This window comes from Gobius niger (genome assembly GCF_951799975.1).
Source record: "Gobius niger genome assembly, chromosome: 5".
Taxonomy (NCBI): domain Eukaryota; kingdom Metazoa; phylum Chordata; class Actinopteri; order Gobiiformes; family Gobiidae; genus Gobius; species Gobius niger.
Window position 1 is genome coordinate 6,669,731 of NC_136856.1, and position 16,447 is coordinate 6,686,177.

Genomic DNA, 16,447 nt, shown 5'->3' on the forward strand with positions numbered 1-16,447 from the left:
GTGAACCTGTTCGTGACAATGGCAGTAAAACTATTCTGATTCTGTAAAGTCCTGGTTAAATTACTGTCCCACCATCTCTCACTCGCCCGTGTCCTTGGGCTTTTCCCATAACACACGCTTTGTCCCGCCTCCGTGTCCCACCCTCCCTCTCTAATTGGCTGTTTTTCATGTTGCGTACCGAGCGTCACCGTGATCCTGAGCGCTGATTGGCCGCTCCCCCTGACCTCGCGCTGTCGCCTCCTCCTCCGGCACAGAGGACAGATTCAACATGGCGTCGCTGAGGTGTTTTCTCCGCTCCGGAAAGGTCCCGCGCGTTTAATACAACACGATTAACGCTTTTCACCGGATTGTTCACCTGTTTAACGCTGTGTTTCGTTGTGTTTTCGGACAGAATGCGGTGGCGGCTCTGCAGAGGAGCGGCTTTCACAGCAGCGCTCCGGCCGCTGTCCAGGTCAGTGCTAGCTTTAGCGTTAGCCGATGACTTTTTAGCCATGTTTTCTTGCGCATTTAACCCATCCCGTTACAAATATCAATCTTAACCCTCTCTCTGGGATTGACGGCACCCCTGCTGGCTTAATTCAGTATCTTACAGTCGCTGTTTTTCGGCGCAATTGCCTCTTGTCTAGACATATGCACTACAGGCTGTGGCATTGAAGCAGATGACAGAATGGGGCGTTCATGGTTCTTGGAAAATTATTGAACCAGCACTTATTAATTATGCTTTATTTAGCTGACCCACAATCACAATTGGTTGCATTAAACATTATTGCTCCTGTTTTTCACTGGGGAATGGTATTTTTCAAACCTGCTAAACCTGTAATTTAAGTGTCTACAAATATGTTGCAGCTGTAAAATGTTAAAACCTAGGCCAAAATGCAGTAGAGTTCGGGAATGTGACGTCATATCGCTAAGCATCATGGGATTAGCAGCAATTGTAAACAAATGGAGATTTTAAAAGTTGAAATACTGGAGTTATTGTTCACATTAAAACACCACAGTGTGTTAGATGTATTTACCAGCAGTAACTCAGCAGCTAACGGAGCTGTTCCACGGCTTTTTCCTCCACTTTTTATACCGTTACTCAATGGAAACGTATGCTAACAGCTGCAAAGATGGCGGATCTCCATGGTAACTGTACAATTTCCCGAACTCTACAGGGGAGGATCGCTGTTATTGTTTATTTCCGTGATTTTCAAGGAAGTTTTAGCGACTGGTGGGCATTAGGGCTGTCACGGTATGAAAATTTTACCTCACGGTTATTGTGACCAAAATTATCACGGTTTGCTATAGAGCTGTGGGAGACGGTCACGCTAACGTTAGCTTACTGCTATAGAGCTGTGGGAGACGGTCACGCTAACGTTAGCTTACTGCTATAGAGCTGTGGGAGACGGTCACGCAGGAGAGTCAGAGGTTCGAAGTCTTGCTGCTTTAGAGACACTTTTTCCTGCACGTTCCACAAACAGGAAAACTGTCTCTATCAACTGTCCTTCAGCTTCTTAAAATACACAAAACATGTCCAGACTTCAGGCTCGGTCTCTGAGGCTGATCCTGCGCTGTCGTGTCGGACATGATTCCAGCTTTGAGAAAGTTTAGTTTTGGTTGTAGCTACAGAGGCGCCTGCGGCAGCTTCAGCAGAGGAGACGACGGCTCATGAGGCTCACTTTGCCTAAACCGCGGGCGCCGTAATCCACCGCGGTAACATATTATTTCAAAAACAAGACGGTAATTATTATTGTCAACATTTTTACCGGGGTTTACCGCTACACTGGTAACCGTGACATCCCTAGTTTTTAGCTAATGTTAGTCAATGGAAACGTATGCTAACAGCTGCAAAGATGGCGGATCGCCATCGTAACTGTACAATTTCCCGAACTCTATTCACCTTATTCCGCCCCGCCCACTTTTGCCACTTTTTGCGTTGTCTCGGCGCCTCTTTTTCCAGACACTTCCGGTCGAGCGCGAAGCCCGTTCATTTTAACGGAGAACGAGGGAAAATATTCTCCGCTCAAATCTGATGTTTAGTCGATTGATTTGTGTAAAATGTCCGATGTTCATTTGCACCAACATGTCGACACTGCAGCGTTTCTCTGTGCGGCCTGAAAACGGCTTTGTTTTCCTGTAGTGACTGATTTTATGTGGACTTCTCCAGCCCCATGTTAACACATAGGAGAAAAGGGGCGGGCACAATTCATGGCGGCGCCCACGCGAGCCTCCGGAATAAGGTGAATAGGGAGCATCGCTGTTATTGTTTATTTCCGTGATTTTCAAGGAAGTTTTAGCGACTGGTGGGCAAACAGCTGATTTTTCCGAGCTTGAAGATCTGTTTACTTAAATCACAGATCTTTTACAGCAGCGATCTTTTCACAGATGCAGTGCTCTGTTTGTGAACGATGTTTTGACCCACCATCGAACTGTTAGTATCTGTTTAATACATTTGCGTTGCCCACCAGTGCCTCGGACATGACGACACAGCGATGCCCTTAATACTTCTCATAAAACCGCTTATCCCCAGCCTTTACCGAGTGCATTCTCTCCAGTTCGGCTTCACCCAAATCTAAAAGCTTCTCGACCGGTTTACAGCCTACAGGCCAGAGTGACGCCTTATTTGAAATAGGGCTGCAACTAACGATTATTTTGTAATCGATTAATCTATCAGTCATTTTTACGATTAATCGATTAATCACTTGGCTGTTAATGGTGTAGTAAAAATTATTTTTTTTCCATTTTTTTAATCACATATAGCTTAAGTCGCGCTGTTAAAGGGAGTGCTGATGGAGTAAACTAAAGGGAAATGTTTTTTGAAGGCTCTATTCATGAAATTTACATTGTACAAACCACTACAGACCCTAAATATAAAATCAAAGTAGGTTTTCATCAAAAATGCTACCTTTTTTTGGTCATTTTTGCTCCATTTTAGTCTGTGTGAGCAAGAAAACGATTAATCTATTAGTCGTTTCAGCCCTAATTTGAAAGCTAAGACCTACAAAACTGATCGTGTTTTTGTCGCTTTTTTTATTGTGTTATTGTTGTGGTTCAGGCACGTTTTTGCCGCTCCGTTGTGAATTTTTTTTTTTGCTTCTTTTTTGCCTTATTTTTGTCTATTATTATTTCTTTTGTCGCTCCTTTGTGAATTTTTTTTTTTGCTTCATCACTTTTTTGCCATGTTTTTGTCGAATTATTATTATTTCTTTTGTCGCTCTTTTGTGTTTTCATTCTCATTGGTATTTTGACACTTTTTCCAAGAAGCTTTTAGATGTGCTTAACGCCAAACTGGAGAAAATGTGGTCTGTTCAGGAAATTAAATGCTGTAACGTTCAGTAAGAAACAAAAAACAAACAAGAATCCTCCCCGTCTTTGCTTTTTCCTTTTACAATCATTTTTTTCCTGAAGGCAACCAAATGTCATGTCACAGAAATGAACAAATACACTTAACCTTGAATTAACAAGCATGACCAAACCCTGGTACAATCTGGTGACTTTGTTTTAGAGTTTAAATAAAGCGTTACATTAAAGTCTTTCTTGAGAGGTTTGTTTATCGATGCACTTGTTGTTTGTACAGATGACGGTGCGAGATGCCCTGAACCAGGCGATGGACGAGGAGCTGGAGAGAGACGAGCGCGTGTTTCTGTTGGGAGAGGAAGTGGCGCAGTACGACGGCGCCTACAAGGTCAGACTGATGAGGTCAACTTGAATACGGCCCTTTATTTTCTCTTGGGCTTTAAAGGGACTATACAGAGTTTAAAAATGTTAAAATTAAAGGAACAGGCCACCGTTTTTACATGCTGAGATATGTTCTTACCTTAGCTTTGACGAGTTCTTTAGGACCTGTCTGATCTTCACCCGTGCCTTCAGTCACGTAAACACAGTAAAGTGAAGATTACTGTGCGGATGCCAAACTACTCCTGGTATTATTACGCCTTACAATATCGTCCCCCCTTTTATCCGCTTAGAAAATCCACATTGTTTAATTTTGTGTAATTATACTTTGTAGTGGAACACTTCACGTAACCATATTTAAATAGGGAAAACGTGGAAGAGCTTGGTAGCTTCTATCTTGACCTGTTTTGGAGCTATAGAGGAGAGAGGGAGAGGCTAAATGCTAGTTTTTGCTAAGAATGCTAAGTATTTTCCCCCCCTACATGTTTCAACAATGTCCTAAGGTGTAGAATGAGCCCAGACCTGTTCCCCACAACTGCCTCGAAAATGCTGCACTGTCACTCAAAAAGGTGTGAATTCGGGTCCGAAGTGCCGTCGTGCACGAGCTTAATATATAGGGATGCACCGATGCCGATACCACATGCTTGTACTCATACTCGTACTTATTCATGAGGTCCCGACACCATTTGACGTGCGGCCAGCGCACCTAAGAGGCGCAGCTACGAGGCGCAGCTCTCAGCTGAGGAGAGAAGAAGCAACAAACTGGAGAATTGTTTAGTGTAAACATAATAATCCACATAGAGCCAACTTTATTACAGACTGCGCTCTCTAAACCAGAGTCTGAGCTGGATTTAACCAGAGCTTAATGTTGTTAGTGCTGCAGCGTCTGCAGTGTTTACAACATACAGGCTAACGATGCTAACTCGCTGCAGCGTCTGCAGTGTTTACAACATACAGGCTAACGTTGCTAACTCGCGGCTAACAGTTTTGGCAACATTCTGACGCTGTTTTAAGCCCAGGGGTTTATTCATCTGAAAAACTAACCCAGCGACTAAAAAGTCCTCAGAAAATCCAAAATGTTTATATTGAGGGAAAATGAGCTGCAGCAGAACAATGAAGACGCTGTAGCTACTCGCTATAAACACACGAGAAAATCTACAGGAGCTGAAGTAAAGACGAAAAGAGACCATTTAAGTAACATCTCCATACTATTGTTAAATAAAAACACATAAATAAATAAAGCTCAGGCATTGGGAGCTTTAGGACATGGGCTTTTCTGTCTATGATGGACAGAGACATAAAAATAATAATAAATAAATTATATTGAATGAAAATATAAATAAATAAATAAATAAATAAATGGCATCAGCACAATTCTATTATAACTGCTCTTAAATGTGTCGCCGACTTTACTTAAGGAAAAGTACATGAGTAAATTTACTAATTACAAACCAATGCTGTGAAAAAAGTAAGAATGTTGAAGAAAATGCCTTGTACTCGTATCGGTATTCGGTATCGGCGAGTACTTAAATCCAAGTACTCGTATCAGTTTTAGAAAAAGTGGTATCGGTGCATCCCTATTAATATAGAAGCTGCAGTTACACGTATGACCTGAGGTGGCAGTAGTGAGTATAAACTAGCTAACTTGCATCTAGCCCTTTAACTACTTTTGTTATAATAATAGAGTAAACTGCAGTAATCTGACTATTGTTGCCGCCTAAAGACTTCCTGGTCAAATAACGGTCAAATAAAATTAATTACAAATAAAGGAAGGTTTTAAAAAGTAATTGAATAAGGAAAACATAAGACAATAGATTAAGGCGAGTCATTCATTCGAATCATGTTTGTTTTAGGTGAGCAGAGGTTTGTGGAAAAAATATGGAGACCAGCGGATCATCGACACTCCTATTTCAGAGGTGAGAGTGAAAATCTGTCACAATGCTGCTACTCTTGTGTTTTGCTGCACCGTAAATATTCCACGTAGACTTCTTTGAATGTTAGTGACATTCCTCAAATGTCTGTGACTCTGCTTAACCTGTTTGCTGTTTTTCTGTAGATGGGCTTCACTGGAATCGCTGTCGGAGCCGCGATGGTGAGTCTGACCCCCTTTTCATGAGCTCGTGTGGCTAATGACGAAAGCATTCTAAAGTATTATGTTTTCACTGCACAACTGTGTCAAAATTAAGAAAAACAAACAAGAAACGTCTTTAACATATTACACTGCAGTTTTTGCTGAAACTGTTCACAATCTTTTGCTCAACGTTTGCTTTCAAAGTTGAGGTTTTTGTAGCTTAAAGGAACAGGCCACCGTTTTTCCACACTGAGATCTGTTCCTACCTGAGCTTAGACGAGTTGATCCGTACCTGTCTGGTCTTTGTGCCTGTGGAAGAGCTTGGTCGCTTCCAACTTCACCCCGTTTGGAGCTATAGGAATATACTGGGAGAGGCCAAATGCTAACAACATTTTTGGTCGTTTTGCGTGACTGAGCGAACAGACAAAGACCAGACAGGTACGCATCAACTCGTCTAAAAAAACAGTGGCCTGTTCCTTTTAAACAATATTGTATTTGGGCTTTAAAGAGGGGGTATTCTGCTTTTTCCAGTCCCACAGCACCAGTCTATATCACACTACAATGATGACCAAACCTTCTGTTGGTCTGTAAATGCAGTAAATTAGAATAACTGCCTTGTATAAAATGTCTCTCTCAAAATGGCTGTAGTGAATGTCTTGAAATAGGCCTCTGTCTCTTTAAGAACCTCTGACTCTTTCCGACACGCCCCCTCCACACGCTGTCTGTGGCATCAGTGGGGAGGGGGTTCTGCTGAGGAGCAGTGGTTGGTTACTCGGCTGGTGACGAAAGCTCGGAGGCGTCTCCAGGAGGTGGGGGCGTTCCTAGGAGGACTCAGGCAAACCTATCCCTAAAATGGCCGCCATCAGAGTTTTTACAGATGACTCAAAAATACGTGAATGTGCCAAGGCAACACTTCAGGCATGTTTTTAATGAGGGAGTGACATAATAACATGATGGAAAGCTTGAAAAAGTCCATTTTGCATAATACCCCCCCTTTAAAGCGCTTATACCAGGGTCCCACGAAACAAACATTTTATAACAAATGTTTTTTTCATTTACTAAACTCACTAAATATGCCAGACTACCGGGACTATTTTATGTGGGTTATTAGCCGGTCACTGTCTGAAAGTCATTCTCCGCTGCTAGCACGAAGATCTCCGTCAGGCTCAACGACACAACATCAGCACAGAATCACAACACAACACTACCGGACTACGTGTGCGGTTATACGAAAATAATGCACGCAGCCAATCAGAATCGAGTATTCACCCAGACCATGGTATAAATGAACCATATGAGTCAGACTGGCTCAGATAGTCTCATAACAAACGCTCTTGTTTTTGCGTGAACACCACAGACTGCTCTGTGTGTTTCCCAGAGTGTATGTCATGTGTTGTTTTATTATTGCAATATATTTAGTTTTGTGGTATTGATAATGCATCAGCTGGTAAAGTCATGATGATTTTATGATCTGTTTTACGGCTGGATTGATCGACTGAGCTTCTGTTGCCTCTAAACTACCTTCATCTCACGTTTTACTCGTCTGTCTGTGTTTTCCTGTGTCTTTAGGCGGGACTGCGGCCGATCTGCGAGTTCATGACCTTTAACTTCTCGATGCAGGCCATAGACCAGGTCATAAACTCCGCGGCAAAGACCTGCTACATGTCGGCGGGTCTGCAGTCGGTGCCCATCGTGTTCAGGGGCCCCAACGGATCCTCGGCCGGAGTCGCTGCTCAACACTCGCAGTGCTTCGCTGCGTGGTGCGTTCACTGACCACACAGATCGTCTTCAGGCTCTTTAATGGGGTGGGAATGTGTCACAGATGAGACTTTATTCCTGTTGTGGGACTTGCTTAACCTCTTAACACATTACAGCTGTTCGTTACGCAACACCACGCCCCCTCGGACTAAAAAAGAAGAAAAGAAACGCAATATCTAAAAATGTCCAGATCGTGTCTTTGATCGTCATTTATTTCACTTCTGTTCATCACAGAGTTACCAAAATCACACATTAGGTGTATTAGAGTGTCCCAGCAAAAACGTGTTTTGTGTGTTAATCCCCACCTGAACATTTTCTCCAGTTTGGCTTTACCCAAATCTAAAAGCTTCTTGAAAGAAAGCGGTGACGAAGATGAAAACACAACAAAAAAAAGCATCAAAAACAGGATTATAAAGTGAAAAAACTAGTGGTGGGGCCAATGACAGAGTGAAAAGAAGACAGAAAAACACCGCAGCCCCACCCTCTTTCAAAACAGCGACATAAACAACTCATTTCATGGCCACAGCCCCACGCCAACCAGCCCCAGCTTCTCTTTCTCCGCTCTCCGCTGTCTCCTCCGCCTCGCGGCTGAGGCCCGTTTCCTTTTCTGATCAAATCCAAAGAAATACGTCCCACATCTTCGTGTTGTCAACGTTTATCTCCATTTTGACAGAACTATCGCCAGGTTGAAGCTCGTAGTAGCAGTAGCTTTTAGCATGAACTGCGTTGTTGTGACAGTGATCACGTGACACTGTTGACACTGTTGACCAATCAGGAGACGCGCACATGTTTCCCACGCTCACAAACAGAGGCCTATATGTTCTGATCTGGTCAAATGGCCCAACTCACCCGTAAATAAATACTTGGGGACTCCTGCCACAACTGTCCCATGTTCTTTAGCAGGTCATAGTTGCAGAAGAGGAGATTTAGTTTGTCACAAAGCTACTGACTGTAATTAGTTCATCGGCATACAGTTCAAAATTAATGTTTAACTGAATAAACAGTTAGTAAACACAAGTGCATCTTCTTGAACATGAATTATTTTCATCCCCAATAATCATAGTAGAACGTTCTCAAGCAGTTTGTGATGCATTTTGGAAACAGGAGATGAGCCCCTGGTCTAACGCACCAAAAACTCGTCCTCAAAGACTGGAGAACGAGGAGCTGACAGCATTTAGGCCAGTTTTTTGTCAATTTTTGTTGTTTTTCTCACTGCCATTTTGTTGTTTTTGATGAGAAAAGATTGGGAGTTAAATTCTTAAAGGGGTGTTGTGATTTGTGACTATTCCAAGGCATGAGGATGACATTGTCGATATTGTGCAGTTTTTAAGACGTGGTCCCGTGTTTTCCGCTGTGCTCAGGTACGCTCACTGTCCCGGGCTGAAGGTGGTCAGTCCCTGGAACGCTGAAGACGCCAAAGGACTTCTCAAAGCCGCCATTCGGGACGACAACCCAGGTCTGCCCCCTGCTGGTGCGAGGGAGTTATGTGTCTGACTGCGCTGGCTGATCCCGCGGTTTGTCTGTTTCAGTGGTGTTTCTGGAGAACGAGCTGATGTACGGCGTTCCCTTCGATATGTCGGAGGAAGCTCAGTCCAAAGACTTCGTAGTTCCCATCGGAAAAGCCAAGATCGAACGGACAGGTCAGTGCACATTCATTCCGCCTTACCCAAATCTAAAAGCTTCTCGACATGAGTTTACAGCATTTAGACCTGAACGCTGAGACCTACAAAACTGATCGAAACTGATCTTTTTCCTTGCGTTGTTGCTGTGTTGTCGGCACGTTTTTGGTATTTCTTTTCATTGCTTTATTGTTGTTCTTTTGTGGCGTTTTTGTCACATTTTTCACTTTTACATCACATTTTTGTCACATTTTTCATAATTTTTCACGTTTTCATTATTTTTTCTTCACTTTTTCATCACATTTTTGTCATTTTTTTAATCAATTTTTTCACATTTTTCATCAAATCTTCGTCACTTTTTCCTCACATTTTTCCCTTTTTTGTCATTTTTTTATACATTTTTTACACTTTTTCATCACATTTTTTGTCACTTTATCATTTTTTGTATAATTTTTTTTCATTACATTTTATCACGTTTTTTCCATCATTTTTTGTCACTTTTCTATAATTTTCTTATAACATTTTTCATCAAATCTTTGACTTTTTCATCACATTTTTCCCGTTTTTGTTATTTTTTCATCACATTTTTTCACTTATCACATTTTTTTGTCAATTACTCAAATCTGTAATTTTTTTATCACATTTTCCCCCCTTTTTTGTCACTTTTACATCACATTTTTGACTTTTTGTATCAATTTTTTTCAGATTTTTCATCAAATTTTTTCACTTATCATTTTTTTAAATCATTTTTTTAATCAAATTTTGTCACATTTTTTTATTATCACATTTTTGTCATTTTTTGAATCAATTTTTTCACATTTTTCATCAAATATTCGTCACTTCATCACATTTTTCCCCTTTTTGTCATTTTTTCATCAATTTTTTGTCATTTTTTCATCACTTTTTCGTCACTTTTTTTTTTAAATCATTTTTTGTATCATTTTTTTTCATCAAATTTTGTCACGTTTTTTTCATCACATTTTGTCACTTTTCTATAACTTTTTCCCCCCACATTTTTCATCAAATCTGTCACTTCATCACATTTTTCCCTTTTTTGTAATTTTTTCATCACATTTTTTCCCTTTTGCATCACAATGTTGTGACTTTTTGTATCGATTTTTTTTTCTTCAGATTTTTCATCAAATATTTTATAATTTTTTCATCACATTTTTTGTCACTTTTTTATAATTTTTTGTATCTTTTTTTAATCAAATTTTTGTCATCTTTTTTTAAATTACATTTTTCATCACACTTTTTCATAAAATCTTTGTAATTTTTACCTCACATTTTGTCACTTTTTTCCTCATTCTTTTGTGGCTTTTTTGTCACTTTTTTGCAAGGAGCTTTTTAGATTTGGGTAAAGCCAAGCTGTAGAAAATGTGCTCGGTTCAGGTGGGGGTTAACAGGCTAAAGAAAGAAGAGGGACCTTTCATTGAGCTATAACCTTTTGTGGAGCATTGACTTAAACAATACTTGATTTATGATACCAATACCTGAACAATACCATTTACTTAAATATTTGTTTTCTTCAGTGACAGGGAAAAGTATATGCCCGATTCCTGATTTCTTACTGTTTCTGATCATTGAGCCAATTTTTATATCTCACACAGACATTCTAAAACAAAATGCAGTTTCCAAATGATTTTCACATTTATTAAAGGGGCTGGAAGCAAGTTCGCCATTTTATACTCACTACTGCCACCTCAGGCCATATGTGTAACTGCACCTTCTATATTAAGCTCGTGCATGACGGCAATTCGGGCCGAAGTGACACATTTTTGAGTGACCGTACAGGATTTTAGAGGCAGTTGTGGTGAACAGGTCTGAGCTCATTCTATACATTAGGACATGGCTGGAACATGTAGGGGGAGGAAAATACTTAATTTTAACATTTTTAAACTCCTTATAGTCCCTTTAAGGTAAAGAAAAATCCAAACTGTTACGGTGCAGAGCCCGAGTCAACAGTCCATCCATAACCATAAGAAAAATCCTCTAAATAAGCAGATTATGTTTAACTTACAAAATAAAACAAGTCTTTGCTCTTTGTTTTGAAGGAGGTCACGTGACGGTGGTGTCTCACTCCAGATATGTCGGACACTGTTTAGACGCAGCAGCTGTTTTGGCCAAAGAAGGCGTGGAGTGTGAGGTACGTGCAAGTGTTTGTCTTTTCGGGGACGGTCATGCTCTCTCTTCCCCTTTTATTATTCTAAATTGTCTTTGATTTTAGGTGATCAACCTGCGATCGATCCGGCCCATGGACACGGACACCATCGAGGCCAGTGTGAGGAAGACCAACCACCTGGTGACGGTGGAGGGCGGCTGGCCACAGTTCGGGGTGGGAGCTGAGATCTGCGCCACAATCATGGAGGGTACGTTAAACCATCCAGGGCCGGGCGATATCGAGAAAAAGACATACCTCAATATTTTTGGGGGGATTTTTTCTGATAACGATGAATGAATAGCTTTTCAAACCATCAGAAATATGCAAGATGTGCTGCAAAAGTCTAAGTTTACATCGCTTTGGTGCTCAAAAAGATAATTGTTAGACTATAAAAAAAAAAAAAACACTTTCCACATTTGTTCCTCTATTTTATTCCACATTGTTTCAGTTTTTTCCCCCCAGTATTCGCCCACTACCCCCCCATTTCCATCATTTTTTTTTGTAAGGCGTAATAATACCAGGAGTAGTTTGGCATCCGCACAGTAAAGTGAAGATTACTGCGCGGAAAGTGAGGGGCCTTTTCTCTCAGAGCTACATTATCAGGACACGTGTGCGAACACATGAGCCACAGTTAAAGTAAAAAGGGAGAATATGGAAATGTATAAAAAATACTGCAAATTATTACAGCAACATTGAAAGTAAAAAATCTAAGCCCCATCAGTTCTAACTGCCGGTCACAAACAGGCCTGAGGTCAGAGGTCAGTGACTCCACATTATTTACATGAGGTGAATCTGAGCTGATCTCAGACCCTCTCTAACCCTAACCAGAGTCTGGAAAAGTGTCCGAGTCGACACATTCATTGATGTAGTTATTATGTGACAGGGTCATTGAGAATGAACACAGTACAAAACAAGTTTGAAGCTGATGTTTTTGCTGGTGCTCATGATCAGCTCCTGTCCCTTTTTCATTTCTTTAATAGGCTCACAGACAGAAACTGGACCTGACTCCTGAAACATCACTGATGCCCTGAACCCAAATGGGATTAATTACAAAAAACTTATTGTCTAAGTTTGTCATTTCAAATTTAGAAGCTCAGCAAATGTTTGGCTGATTGGAAACCTCTGCAAGCTTAAAAATGTGCAGATGTACAGACTATTTTAAGTTATATTATAGCAAACAATAAAAAAGCTGCTAAATCATAATTGACTTAATATAAAAGGCTTCGTCTGTTGCGGCCCCCGACCAACACTGGGTTCGCATTTTTGGCCCCCAGAGTTTGAGACCCCTGTCCATGACCATCTCCTGTCTCCCTCAGGTCCTGCCTTTAACTACCTGGACGCCCCCGTGACCAGAGTGACCGGAGTGGACATCCCCATGCCCTACGCCAAGATCCTGGAGGACAACAGCGTGCCCCAGATAAAGGACATCATCTTCTCCATCAAAAAGACTCTAAACGTCTGAAGCAGCTCCTCAAATGGACGCCTCGGTCCACTAACGCAGGGGTAGCAAAACAAAGTGAAACGCCGACACTTTCTAACGCTTTAGCCGGAAACGACGCACAAATAAAGTAACCATCGATAAAATAACTCCCTCTACTGTTGGCTGTAAAAAAAAAAAAAAAGTGTTGTGGGATCTTGTGGCGAAATGTTTTATTTATACAACACTCCTATTTTAGCAATAATCACGTGGACTTTGTGAAATAAAGTGTGGATTACGAAAGGGACGGTCTCGTATTGGTAAAAATAGTAAAATGCCAGTTATGAGCAGCAGGAGCAATGTGTTGAGGTTCTATATCCATCCATTTGTCAGGCTACTCTTCATTATAAAATGTGCTGAAATATTTAGTGACTTTCCTCTAGGGATGCACCGATACCGATACCACATGCTCGTACTCGTACTCGAGGTCCCGATACCAGAAACCAAACACCTACGAGGCGCATCTCTCAGCTGAGGAGAGAAGAAGCAACAAACTGGAGAATTCTTTAAAGGGGGGGTATTATGCAAAATGGATCCATCATGTTATTATGTCACTCCCTCATTAAAAACATGCCTGAAGTGTTGCCTTGGCACATTCACGTATTTCTGAGTAATCTGTAAAAACTCTGATGGCGGCCATTTTAGGGATAGGGATTATTGCTGCACCCTGGAGTCTGCAGTGTTTACAACATACAGGCTAACGTTGCTAACTCGCGGCTAACAGTTTTGGCCATTCTGACGCCGTTTTAAGCCCAGAAGCCTCAGAAAATCCAAATTAAAGACATACAGCATGTTTATATTGAGGAAAATGAGCTGGATAAGTTACTACAAACACATGAGAAAATCCACACGGAGCTGAAGTAAAGACGAAAAGAGACCGTTTAAGTAACATCTCAATACTATTGTTGGATAAAAATACATACATGAATAAAGAACAGGCATTGGGGAGAAGAAAATGCCTTGTACTCGTATCGGTATTCGGTTTTAGACAAAGTGGTATCGGTGCATCCCTGCCTTCCTCTGATGTTGAAGTCCGTGCTCAGGAACAGAGCAGTCGCCCGTGAGGATCTGACGAAGCCGCCTCCATTTAAGTCCCTTGTTAAGCTTCAGTGGCTTTGCTGGCCCCCTTCTGTCGCTGTAAACTGGCCCCTGTTACATTTGCAATGAATCCAGAAATCTATTCCAAACCCCCTTCACTAAAGTCTGAACCAAAATGATATTAAAGATATATTTATTTGCAGAAAAATACCCACAAAACAATGTATTATGTACAGTTTAAACATCTGGAACTGCTCGAATTGTGTAAATATCCCTGTTTCAAATCACATTTCTTTGATTCCATGTTTATTTTCTACTAAAGGAGCCACATGAACCCTGTGACAGCGAACGGGTTATTTATTATTAAAGTTTCTGCTGTAAAGTACTTCCTGTTACAAAATAAAAGTCTGAAAATTACAGCCGGGAGTTTCTGAAGAATGATTTACAAATGGATTCACACAGTGTTTTCTTTTTATGTACACTTTACTCGAAAATATATTCCAAAAACATGATTAGAATTTACAATATACAAGAGAAAATACATAAAATACAGATCCAAGTTCAGTGCAGTATCTGTAAACATGTGTTGGTGATATTAAGAATGTACTTAAAGATTTCAATGTCCTGGTTTGATGTCGGCAGATGGTCGACGAGGGGCTGTATCGGTGAAAACTTTAATAAACTTTTTTTTAGGCCAGGGGCGTCAAACTCTTTTTGGGTCGCGGGCCGCATGTAATAGGAAGGAAATGTTTCCAATAAATGAATAATAATGAGCTGTGATTTGACCAAAGCCCCAACTTGACTGAAGCTTCATTAATAACAACGGTTTACACTTGTATTGCACTTTACAAGCCTGTGTCACAAGTTCCTCAAAGTACTACATAGATACAGACGGCATCTCGTCATAGAAGGGGGCGTGGCTTCGCCGAGGGGGAAAATAGAGTCTTTAGGAAAACACAATTTTCCCTCTTTTTAGCCATTTTCTGGTGGAATATCAACTTATTTGTCACATATAAATAAAGTCAAGTGTAATTCGGGCCCATGTGGATATTTTGGATATTTTCTCACAGCAGATTGTTTTGTAGAAGTGAAAAAACGGCAGTTGTAGCTCGCGCTAGCTAACGGTTAGCATTAGCCCGATGCTAACATGTAGCATCATGTTAGCATTCTCAGTTTTTTTATGTATTTTTGGGCTGTTGAACCACTTTGCTCCTCCCCATGTCTTTGTATATTTATTTAGTAGAAACTATATTCATAATTCTGCACTTGTTAAAGTAGTTTTTGAATAATTAGAGAAAGTTTAGATTTTTCTCCAAATTGTTTTCCCCTTTAACTGTTTTTAAACATGACCATATATGGGCAATTCCAGAAATGCCGTCTGTATCTATGGTCATTATTCATTCACTCCACACTCGGTGGTGGTAAGCTGTTATTGAAGCCACAGCCGCCCTAGGGCATTAACCACGTAGCAGTATAATGTGTTGTTCATATCCTGATCTCTTATTATGTCAGTGCCCTCTGCTGGACACGAGTGGAACTATTTCCTTTTTTTCAAATTTAATGCCCCCTAGTGGCTAGAATGAGCATTCTGGTTATTCTTTAAAGGAATCCGATCGATCGCGATTGTCGTCACATCCGTTGGCCGTGGTCGGCGTTTTACGTTTTCATATTTGATAAACATTTTATTAAAATCCTATAATCAGCAAAAAACAATGTCCATAAACAGGGCATTGCTTCTCTTGCGCTGTAACAGATCGATCATGTGATAAAGCCGAGTTAGACCTGGAGGCATCAGCTGTTTCCGACCATTCACCAAAACATCCGGCCAAAATTGCGGAAGTAACAATAACAGCGATCGCTCGTATAGGCCACCGTTTTTCCATACTGAGATATGTTCTTACCTTAGCTTTGACGAGTTCTTTAGGACCTGTCTGATCTTCACCCGTGCCTTCAGTCACGTAAACACAGCGCAGACGGCGTTAGCATTTAGCCTCTCCCCTTAGTTCGAAATCCGTGCTGTAAAGTGAAGATTACTGCGCGGATTCCGAACTACTCCTGGTATTATTACGCCTCACAATATAGTCCCCCCTTTTATCCGCTTAGAAAATCCACATTGTTTAATTTTGTGTAATTATACTTTGTAGTGGAACACTTCACCATATTTAAATAGGGAAAACGTGGAAGAGCTTGGTAGCTTCTATCTTGACCTGTTTTGGAGCTATAGAGGAGAGAGGGAGAGGCTAAATGCTAACGCCGTCTGCGCTGTGTTTATGTGACTGAAAGCACGGGGGAAGATCAGACAGGTCCTAAAGAACTCGTCAAAGCTCAGGTAAGAACATGTCTCAGTATGGAAAAACGGTGGCCTGTTCCTTTAAGTTTTGTTTGAAACATGTGTGACTTTTTGTTTTGGTCAGGCAGGGTATTTAGATTAGTTGAACCTTCAGTAACAATTTGATATAAAGTGATTAAATAAAATTCTCAAATCAGGCAGTGATAAAAATCAAACATTTCTTTTTCCTTTGACTTCACGTCTTCATTCTGTGTCTCATGGGCTGGGACCAATTATCAGTGTTGAACTTCCCATAACTGTAGGCCCTGTTTTGACGCCACTCACGTCTTTAGATTCTCTTCACTCCTGTAGCGATAATGCAGTGATGTAGCGAATT

At 40.9% G+C, this 16,447-nt stretch overlaps 1 protein-coding gene across 1 annotated transcript; it reads left to right on the forward strand.

The window, feature by feature from the left end:
• Positions 1-205: 205 nt before the first annotated feature.
• Positions 206-13,058, forward strand: pdhb (pyruvate dehydrogenase E1 subunit beta). The gene is made up of 11 exons (XM_079556263.1): positions 206-304; positions 392-451; positions 3,560-3,667; positions 5,511-5,573; positions 5,714-5,749; positions 7,298-7,488; positions 8,848-8,942; positions 9,016-9,126; positions 11,160-11,251; positions 11,333-11,474; positions 12,583-13,058. The coding sequence occupies exons 1-11, from the start codon at positions 269-271 to the stop codon at positions 12,726-12,728; spliced, it is 1,080 nt and encodes a 359-aa protein (XP_079412389.1). The 5' UTR covers positions 206-268; the 3' UTR covers positions 12,729-13,058.
• The last annotated feature ends 3,389 nt before the right edge of the window (positions 13,059-16,447 follow it).

Coding starts and splice junctions, on each gene's coding strand:
- pdhb (XM_079556263.1), top strand. CDS start 269: ATGGCGTCGCTGAGGTGTTTTCTCCGCTCCGGAAAG. Junction 11,252..11,332: donor AAGAAGGCGTGGAGTGTGAG/GTACGTGCAAGT, acceptor CTTTGATTTTAG/GTGATCAACCTGCGATCGAT. Junction 11,475..12,582: donor CTGCGCCACAATCATGGAGG/GTACGTTAAACC, acceptor TGTCTCCCTCAG/GTCCTGCCTTTAACTACCTG.